Here is a 10,000-nt window from a genome sequence, read left to right as displayed (position 1 = left end):
CCAAGTCAGGACAGAAGGGAGATCGAATACCATAATAACTCCAAATTTATAAGAAAAACATGTATACACGGAAATTAAATACAAAATATATGAATACAGATATATTCCGCACCCCTTTCCAAACACAAAAAATACCCTCCTCCCAACCAAAAGACATCCTACGATATATAAAGCCATCCGTCCAAATACCGAAAGCCATTCCAATCCCTTATACAAAGCCCGCGATTCCTTCTCCTCTCTTGGCAGATGTAAACAGAGCAGCCTCTCAGGAGCGAGTGAAGTGAGTCCCTAAATTAGTCTAATTGAAGTGCTCAGTCTTAAAAAAACACTCCTAATAAGGCGCTGTCACGTCCTTTCCGAGCCAAAAACGGAGCCATTAAGGGATACAGAGAAGAGATTTAGGTCTCAGAGACATCTCTAAGGTTGTTACTCGGGTGGAAGAAGGAGGTGAAGTACGGGAGAATATCAACAGGTTGATTCTTAAATGTGTTTTCAAGGAACTTCGAAGTACTTTTAAGGAAGGAAAGGTGTTGGTTTTTGTTGCTTAGTAGGTTTGGGTTGCATCGTTACGTTTGTTTGCTTTTATCTGAAATCCTTTTCGCCTTGACCGTAATTTTTGAGTTGAATAATAAATATTTTTTTTATTTCTTTTATTTCTAAAAAAATAACCAAGGGATATTGCATTTGTTGTTTTTGCTTGGGGATTATTGTACAGGTATATGTTTCATAGTTTTCTTTCAAATATATTTATCTCTTCATCACTTTTGGGGTAAAAATTAAATATTTTGATTTACCATTTGTAAATGTTTTTCTTTGTATAGTAAGTAGTAAAAATCTATAAGACAAATGGTATGTTTACAAGACTCCAGATTTAGCCTTTTAAGTCATAGAAGTTAGTCCGAATCCATTAAAACCTCCTGTGATCATCAGTGGATGGCCAACAATCCTAAGTTGAACCCCATATTGGCACTGTGTCAAGGGGTTATTTTGGCCACCATGGTTTTGGCGCTCCAGCAAAGGGCAGCAAGTTTGTTTTGGATATTCCAGGAAGATAGAACTTGCCATCATTCAATACATTATGAAGAATCACTAATGAGTCTGAAAGTGCTATCTTACCAGATTAAGGTGGAGATTTGTAAGTCACTGTTATATTGAAATGTAAATGCCATGGCCTTGTTTGATACCTAAATTTAGGAACTTGGATAAGGAGATATAGTTTTATTGTTATCCTTTGCCTAAATTGTAATATCTTGGCAGATTATTTTTTTTTTCATATCCTTTGTTTAGGTTTTCTCTTGTCCATCCTGTTCTGGCTAATTACTAATTTCAGAGAGATGATATTAAGCAAATTATGTAAAGCCTAAAATTCAGTTAACCCAACGTGAAAAAAATAAAGGAGAATTTTAAACTCTGGAGATTTCTGGCAATGGGCAGACACTGGGCGCGGGAGTCTGCTACATCAAGCTGAACGTCCCGCTCCAAGCTCTCTGGCGCGTTGCTGAGCATACAGGTGTACCTTGCAGAGAGCTTTATATAATTATTAACTTATAATTCATTATTAGTCTATAGTATTGCAGCAGGATGCATTCAGTACCACACCCTTATTGTTATTAAAATTCTTCTCGTAGCAATACTACAATAAGACTTTATTCAGAATTGATAAAAGGAAGAACTTGTATTGTATTACCATGAACAGTGCCTCTGCACACTCAAAATGCAGAAATTGTGACCACTAGAAAACTGTGTTTGGCATTAGTAATATGTGACAAAGTACAACAGAGTTACTGTACTCTGTGATTTCTACTCTGTTTCTTTCTGTTTGTACTGTAACTTTTTTTCTTGATCATATGAATGCAAATGATACATTTTCTATTTTATTATTGCATTGCTTTTGTGAAAATGTAGATATATCTGGTATATAAATGTTCAGGAGGAATAACAGTTCTTAGAAGAGTCAAATCATATTAGATAAATTGATAGGTTAGTAGGGATCCATGACCATGGCTTGTGTGCTCACAATATTGCATTTTTTTCAGAAAAGAAGAAGGATTGCCATTTTTGCAGCAAGATTTTGGAAAACCATGATGTAACCATGAAAAACTAGTACAGATTTATGGGAAGCTTCACTTTGTGATAATGAGTTCCAGTAAAAGGTAAGTTGAGTCTGGATTTTAGTGTTGCTTTTTTGTCTTTTTTTTTTGGGGGGGGGGGGAGATGAGGGTGGTATTTTTCCTCTTATAAAAAGAATGATAGGGAATGAAGTCAAGTCAGTTTGATTTGATGAAAATGAAAGAAAAATAGAGCCATTATCCAAGTGTAATTTGTAGGAGGGAAGTAACATTTTGTATATAATCAGCTGTATTTATGTCAAAAAATGTAGTAATAACAATTGAATATTTTTTTTTACATATTACCAGTATTACATAGCCAAGATGTATGAATACATGGGATTATATAAAATGTGAAGATTGATCCACAGTAGTCTGTGCTTGGTAATAAGATAACATTGAGCCAAGGTTAATGTGCTAGTAGTATCTGAATTCCATGCGATAGCATCTCCTCTTTGGAAATTGCATTTTTCTATTGGTATTCTAGTCTCTGCTTGTACATTTATAGAAGATCATTCTTAATCCATTGGCTGTGGATACATGCACTGTTCATTGTACATTTTTATGAATTTTGTTGCACACAGATGGCTGCACAGGTGCTCAGCTACCAAAGAGTCAATTAGTAGGCCATATGTGACCTCCCCTGATTTCCCTATTCTTTAAATTTTGGGGAAAGATGTGTTTTTTCTTAATGTTAATAGTTTTGATACTATTATTATCATTGACATTATGATTATTATAATGTTATTAAAATACCAATAGCAATACAAAAATGAAAAGCATCTTTCCAAAAAATGAGGGAAAAGGTATACAAGAGATAAATAGGACTAATAATTGGGACTCCTTAGTGACTAAGCACTTGGGGAGTGTAACTATGTGTAACACAATTAATAAACTAAAATCACAGTTGACATAACAAGTAGGTCGTGCCATCCCAGCTGAACATTTATTTGTAAACTTGAATTCAATCTTTGTATAAGAATTAGTAAAGATTTTTATTTATTGTGAAAAGTTTATTGTACTTATATTGTACTTGTATTGGTGCTTGTATTCCTCTTCTAGTAGTTTTGGTGAGAAAGCTTTCTTTTATCTTGTGTTTCAGTTAGTAATTTTGGTTTGCAAGCCAATTGAAAAAGCGGTTTTAAATTCAACTATTCCACATTTCTGCTACAGAAATGTGAACATTATATGTTATATCTTTGTAGATAAGGTTTTTGTATTATAGATTAAACCGTAAGGGTGAATGATTTAGTTTTAGCCTGTGCTAATGTATCTAATATTGTTATCATTGGCATTTTTGTACACATGATCATTGTTTTGGTTATACAAGTTAGAGCAGTGATTCCTAACTTTTTTACACTTTGCAGACCCTGAGGACACTAACCAATCCATTTATATTTTCTTCTCTGGTTTTAGGCCAAGAGAAAGAGAAAAATAATTGCAATCTGTTCAAACTTTATTTGCTAATTGTGAAGACATGATTTCATTGTTTATTCTTGATTAAACATTGGGTTTATGATATTTGTCCTTAGGGCTTCACAACTCACAGGCTAACCCTGAATGACGACCCACCAGTTAGGAACCACTGTGATGTTCATTTGTAAATATTGTTTATTTTTGCATTAGAAAAGAAAGAAAAGGTGGTAAATGTATAGCCTATTGTTTGTTATGGCTCAGTTGGGCTGTCATAGTAGTATGAATTTGTTGGCAGTCCAGAATTTCAGTTTCATTTGTCTTATGAAGATGTGCTGGGATTTGCCATTCAGCCTTAGGCATATTCAATCTAGACTTTGAGTAGTAGAGCTGCATTCCAAGTAGGTCGATGCTCTTTGTTTCATGGTGCCGTTGTACTGTATCTTGCTTGTGTAGAGTGAAAGTAAGTGTTTTGTGAATAGCAAAATTACAAGAAAAATTATAGGGGAAATTAACTATTGTAAAATGTACTCTGTTCAGCTTAGAAATTTGACTCTGGATAGTTTTGTTTTAGATTATAGTTGATGAATTTTTTATCATGAAAGTTCAGATTTTGATTGTTTTGACCACACATATTAATTTTTGTTATATATTCTCAGATTGACAAAGGACTAATAAAATATAGTCATATTTCCACTTTGTGCAAACAGGCAAGAATAAACACACGTATGTGTCACATTTAATTCATATTCATTTTTATTAAGTTACATATCTTTGTTGTTATAGTTTCCACAAACTGGTGGAAACAAAATCATGCTGTTGGATTTTTTTCTCTCTCTCTTTTTCTCTTTTCATATATATATTTTTTTTCTATGTCATTTAAGAGGAGTGAATGGTAAGAGGAAAGAAAAATTAGCAGTTAGTCATCACATGATGGAAACCACATCTGCCAAAAAATTATTGGATATTAGGAATAAAAAATTATAATATTGGTGATACGGATTTGGAAAATATACTTATAAGTTATACTTATATTAATTAGAAAATTAGGAAATTAACACAATTACATCTGTCAGTTTACCAAATAACTGTAAAAACAAAAGGTTTAAAATGCACTAAATGTTATAGGAGAATATTAGTGTATTCAAATAATATTACATGTTTCCTTGTGTTCATAGTACAACATTTCACTAAAGAGAAAAATGGAACATAAACCACCTGAGTAATTTACCACACAGGTTGCTGGTTTTAGAACTTGACTGAAAGCACTTACCTCATTATAGTAGAACCTTGGTAGATGCTGTGCCTTCTATAGGCTATGCTTTTTCACCAGCCTAGGATTGAGTAGTTAGATTGCTTGACTGCATCACTTTAGGCTAGTGCCCCCTTGTGATTCACCTGCTGATACGGCCCGTTTTGTTTTTTATTTCATTTTTATGGCATGTAGTGATTCCACATTGACCTCCATTGTTTTGAATGCTTACTATTTTTGTGGAAATGAAACAGTAGTAATAAGGGAAATGATTGTTGATTGATGTAGCTTGTCTGATGGTAAGTTTTAGTGATGCTAAAAGGTAGTAATTATCGTGTTTATAATAAGTCATTGATAATCGAGTCTCATTGATGGTTTTTTTTATTACATTTCTTTTAAGCTTTTATTAGTACTTTTTACAGCAATTATGTGGGTCTGAGGATTATGTTTTTATCAATACTGTATGATTAGACAAGAAGTTTAGACATTTTATTTTTGTTTACATTGAAATAGTTCTTTATAATTTGTGTGGAGAATGATGTTTAACATTTCTTGTATATTGTTTAGATATATTTCTTTTGAACTTTTGTGTTCAGCAACTTTAATAATTCTGTACTTTAATTTGATAATTTTTTTTATACTTGATGCCTAGATGATCATAGAGAAAAGGTCATTTGGTGGTGATGCCGAAAGGCCTATCACATGAGAGCAACTTATCATACACTTTCTACAGTGTATAATATATTCTCAACGTGTACTGTCACATGAGCATGCACAGTTTAATCTGTATTTTGGCCTGTGAACATTGTGGGTTATGGATACTGACCAGTCAGTTTGCTACTGGTGCAATAATTGTTGCCTCTACTCAAGGTATGAGAGAAAGAAGGTTTTATAGAGATTGGGGACTGAATGCTGACTTGTGAGAAGAGAGCAAGCAAGTGGTTTTTAGGAAGTAGTGAGATAATTGAAGAATTTAAGTTGAAAACTGCCCTAGGATAGTACTGAGGGATGAGTGAGGGCTTGGTTCCTCAGCATAACCATTGTTTATACCTTGATGTATGGTCAGCAAAGGAGGAGTTGATTATACTCAAATAAGATAATAAAACAATTGGTCTTGTCTCTCTTTGCAACATTCACATGATAGTTTATGGATTGTATATGATAATTTGCTCTCCTGGAATGGGTCTTTTTCATGACAGTTGTACTGATTACTATTCAATTTATTCACGCACTTAAACGTGCATGCACACGCATATGCGCACACACAGGCCTATGAATTTTTTTTTTTTTTTTACACTTACTAATTTAATTAAAAGTTATAGTTAAAATCCATATTATGAAATAGGAAAAAGAGTATAAAACTAGTTGCATATTTTATTATTTAGACAAGGCCATAGAAATGGACCTTTATCAAAAAGTCACCATGCTTTTGAACTGGACTATTTTTGGGAAATTCTCCTCTTGCTTACTAATTTGGGGTTACTGTGTAGTTTGTTTGGAAAGAAAAGTCTTCACCTCTTCTCATTGCTCTAGGTACTGCATAAAAGCAAACCAAGAAAAGTAGAGATGAACTAGTACAAATTTCCAAAAGCTTGAAGTCCTAATATATAGTATCTTTTGCAGTGTGGTGATGGCTAGGCAGGGATTCATGGGAAAGGAGCTGAGATAACTTCTTGAATAGCAAGCCACAGCCACAGCCATCAGCATGTTGTCCAACTCTCGTAAGAAGTCGGACACCATGTCCAGCTGTGACAGCCTGGCGGGGAAGTACATAAAAAAGGAATCTCCTCCTGAGGTGTCCATCATTAATGTCTGGCCAAATGCAAGTCAGAGTGATTTGAGAAAGAGGAAGAGTACAGTCAATCCACCCTATGTTAGTAGCAGCAATCCTCCATCTCACCAAGCCTCACCCTTAGTCCAAAAGTATTCCACGGGATCTAGGACGCCAGTGAACGGAATGGCCCATGGAGGACTGGAAGGCAAATACACGCCTAACGTTGGGGAAGTGACACAGCGGATGGGTGGCCTCCACCTGGGTAGCAGAGGGAGCCTTGATGGCATGTTGAAGCAGCAAGCACCCCCTTCGCCAGCTATGTTTAACCACACATTCATTAACCATTATACAGGATCTCAGTACAGTCTTGATCAAATACTCTATGGACCGAGTCACATCAGGTCGCCACTGGAAGCAACAAACCCGGGTATTTCTTACCCTTTCCTCCATCAATCTGGTCAAAAGCAGCAGCAAGCCCAGCAACAGCAGCAGCAGCAGCAGCAAAGACAACAACTGTCTCAGTCAAATACTCATCTTGGGGGAGGATCGCCTCAGCCTCCTTCCCCTCGCCTTGAACAAGAGCTTCCTTTACCTCCAGGATGGTCTGTAGACTACACTCTAAGGGGAAGAAAGTATTACATAGATCACAACACAAAGACAACTCACTGGTCACATCCCTTGGAGAAGGAAGGTCTGCCTGCTGGATGGGAGCGTATTGAGTCTCTAGAACATGGTGTTTATTATGTTAATCACATTACTCGGCAAGCCCAGTATGAGCACCCATGTGCGCAACAGTATCTTCCAAGAATTCCAGAGAATTCAGCTCTTGCCCAGAATAGAATGCTACCTATTCCACACCATACAGATTTCCGTCAGCCATTGTCACTCATGCCAGCATCACCATACCTCCATGAGAAAATTCCTTATTGGCTACACGTGTATTCTCAAGCTTCACCAGAACATGACCACAAGTTAAGATGGGAACTCTTCAGACTACCAGAGCTGGACTGCTACCAGGCAATGCTCAACAGACTCTTCAAACACGAGCTACATGGCATTGTGATGAGTTACGAAATGTACCGTATTGCTCTGACCAAAGAGATTGAAAGAAGAATGCAGCAGATGAACACACCAATGGCAGGAGGGGCAGAGACCACAAGTGGGGTGACCATAACAGAAATAAAGGATGAGGATTCTCACAGTACTGAAAACGTCTCTTCTAATGAACATTTCAAGCAGCAGATACTAAATGCAGATAACTTATTTGAGTCTAAAGTGTAATACTGTTTTTCTATTGTACTAAATGCACTATCAATCAGACATAGAACGACTAACTCTTGGAACTTTTTTCTGAACTTCAAGCTTTTTGTGGCAGCTTTCAGTGGGCAAAACTAGTTTACTTTAGAACATGATTTTAGTCTTGTGCCTGTGATTATAGATCTACTATTGAATATTTGGCTGTGCATAGTGAAAGTATTAGTTGTCAGTGAGTGGTGTTGCACCCATTTTTTTTTTGTTTCCCCTTCTTTTTTTCTTTTTTTTATGTTACCAAAGATATGACCTAAGTTGGGCATTGCTTTGATTGCTTGTCGTGGTAGTGTTAACGTGGCTCTCCCCGTCCTGCACCACTGAAGTCCTGGGTGAGTGTCAGTTGATCTTTCACTCTTTAGTCTTCATGCATGCTCTTGCACTCTTAGTGATGGGGAGCATGGCATGCTGATGCATTGTGTCTTTTAATGTGAAGATTGAAATTGTGATTGTTTCTGGTTTATACCATTGGGCTTCCTACATGCCATTTTCAGGTATCATATTCATTAACCCCTTAACGACGGGTCACGTCTATAGACGTGAAAACAAACCGCTCGAAATGAGGCGAGTGGCTGTACGCCGCGGCGGCGCGCCAAAGCTCTAAGAGCCGGTGATTCAGCTTGATGTACCGAACTCCGCGCTCAAAGTAGGTGCGTTGCCATTGATCGCCAGAGTATAGAGTTTTTTTTTTTAGTTTTCTTCACCCATCACCAAGGGGTTAAACTTTTGTGTCGTTCTCAAACATTGCATTAACTGGCTCCATTAATTACTCCTTTAAATGTATTTGAAAATGTTGATCTATTGATGCTAGGATGGCATGTATATGTTTGCTGTCCACTGTGATTTTGGTTTATTCATTTTGTTTACATTATAGCTTCACAGGTACCTAGTCACCAAGGAGTCAATTATGAGGCCTGACTTATCTTACTTGTTTACACTATTCCTTGATTTTTTTCCCTATTACTAGTAATATTGCTAAAGATATTAACATAACTATTATTTTCACATTGATGATGATAATCCTAGTAATGAACTTCACCTTGTGCATATTAATTACACCACACTGGAAATCCAGAGAAGACAGTCTATTTTCATCTATAATCACATTTAAAAAAATTCTTTTCATTATTTTGTACATTTTTAACCCAATGAATCTAGGTGATAAGGATGATCTTTTATGAAAAGATTTGGCCAAGACAGGAACACCTTGTCTTAGAAAAAAATTGTTTGAGGGGCAGGTGTCATACCATAGGAAAATGTTGCAGAGTGGCTGGTGATAGGGGCTTCTTGTCATGATTGTTCCATGAGGGTGGGTCATTCCATCCATGAGCTTTATCTAGGTGAGGCCATCTCCAGGTAGTACACTTATGTCCATGTGCAGGGTGTGTTATGGAAAATTTAATTGTACAAAAATATTTTTAGGATTACACAGTTAATACAGTGTTAGTAATTTTCAATGTTATTGTGCAGAGGGGTAATATGGTGAGTGGAGAAATAATATAGAGCCTGCTCTAAAACAGTCTATTGCCATCTTGACACAGCAAAACAGATGACAAATGTAAACATTGGGAAATGGCAAAACAGCAAAGACACACCTACAGATAAAGGGCTAATAACATTGTAAAGAGGAGGCAATGAAGCTTGCTACTTCATATAAATGCCTACACACCTGGGAGAGATGCCATTTAGTTGAGCCTAATACCCAGATTTTGGTCCAGGTGTGGGCCATGAGGTACCTTTGTGTTTTAGCCCCTCCTGAATACATCTTGGCATTGGGTCAATGATGTTTTTGCATTTATGAATAATTGCTGAGTCCTTGTAGAAAATATCTATTACTGTTCAGATCAGCTTCTGTTTTGTAGTGCAACCCTTCTCTCAAAGTCTCTTCTTAATGTTTGATCACAGATTCTCGGAAGGATTAAGGTCAGGGGAATTCCCACTCCAATCCAAGACTGTAATTCTGTTTATGCAGAAGAAAATCCACATTTTCTTGAACTTGTAGTATAGTGCTAGGGCTTGAAAATGGCTGTGCCATCCGGGAAGGTTTTCTGCACAGTGGGTATCAATATGCAAGTCATTCCTATGACTGGATATAGAAGGCCAACAACATGATATGAGAAATATTCTCAGAACACTCTTTCTCAG

At 36.4% G+C, this 10,000-nt stretch overlaps 1 protein-coding gene across 6 annotated transcripts in view; it reads left to right on the top strand.

Annotated features, from left to right (window-relative positions):
* Positions 1 to 207: 207 nt before the first annotated feature.
* The window catches only part of LOC125043775 (protein salvador homolog 1-like), a 12,275-nt gene continuing 2,482 nt past the window's right edge, over positions 208 to 10,000 (top strand). Inside the window, exons 1-4 of one of the 6 annotated variants that reach the window (XR_007116440.1) lie at positions 208 to 280; positions 2,037 to 2,153; positions 6,397 to 8,187; positions 8,350 to 8,408. Coding sequence is in view for 4 of the 6 variants with exons in the window: in XM_047640050.1 (XP_047496006.1) it covers positions 6,479 to 7,824 (1,346 nt within the window). In the remaining 2 variants the exon portion in view is untranslated. The other 5 variants (XR_007116439.1, XM_047640050.1, XM_047640051.1 and 2 more) reach the window with 5 other exon arrangements.

The sequence above is a fragment of the Penaeus chinensis genome, chromosome 34 (assembly GCF_019202785.1).
Source record: "Penaeus chinensis breed Huanghai No. 1 chromosome 34, ASM1920278v2, whole genome shotgun sequence".
In the NCBI taxonomy this organism is placed as follows: domain Eukaryota; kingdom Metazoa; phylum Arthropoda; class Malacostraca; order Decapoda; family Penaeidae; genus Penaeus; species Penaeus chinensis.
Note: the sequence above shows the minus strand (reverse complement) of the source record. Positions and strands in the feature narration are given on the sequence as shown.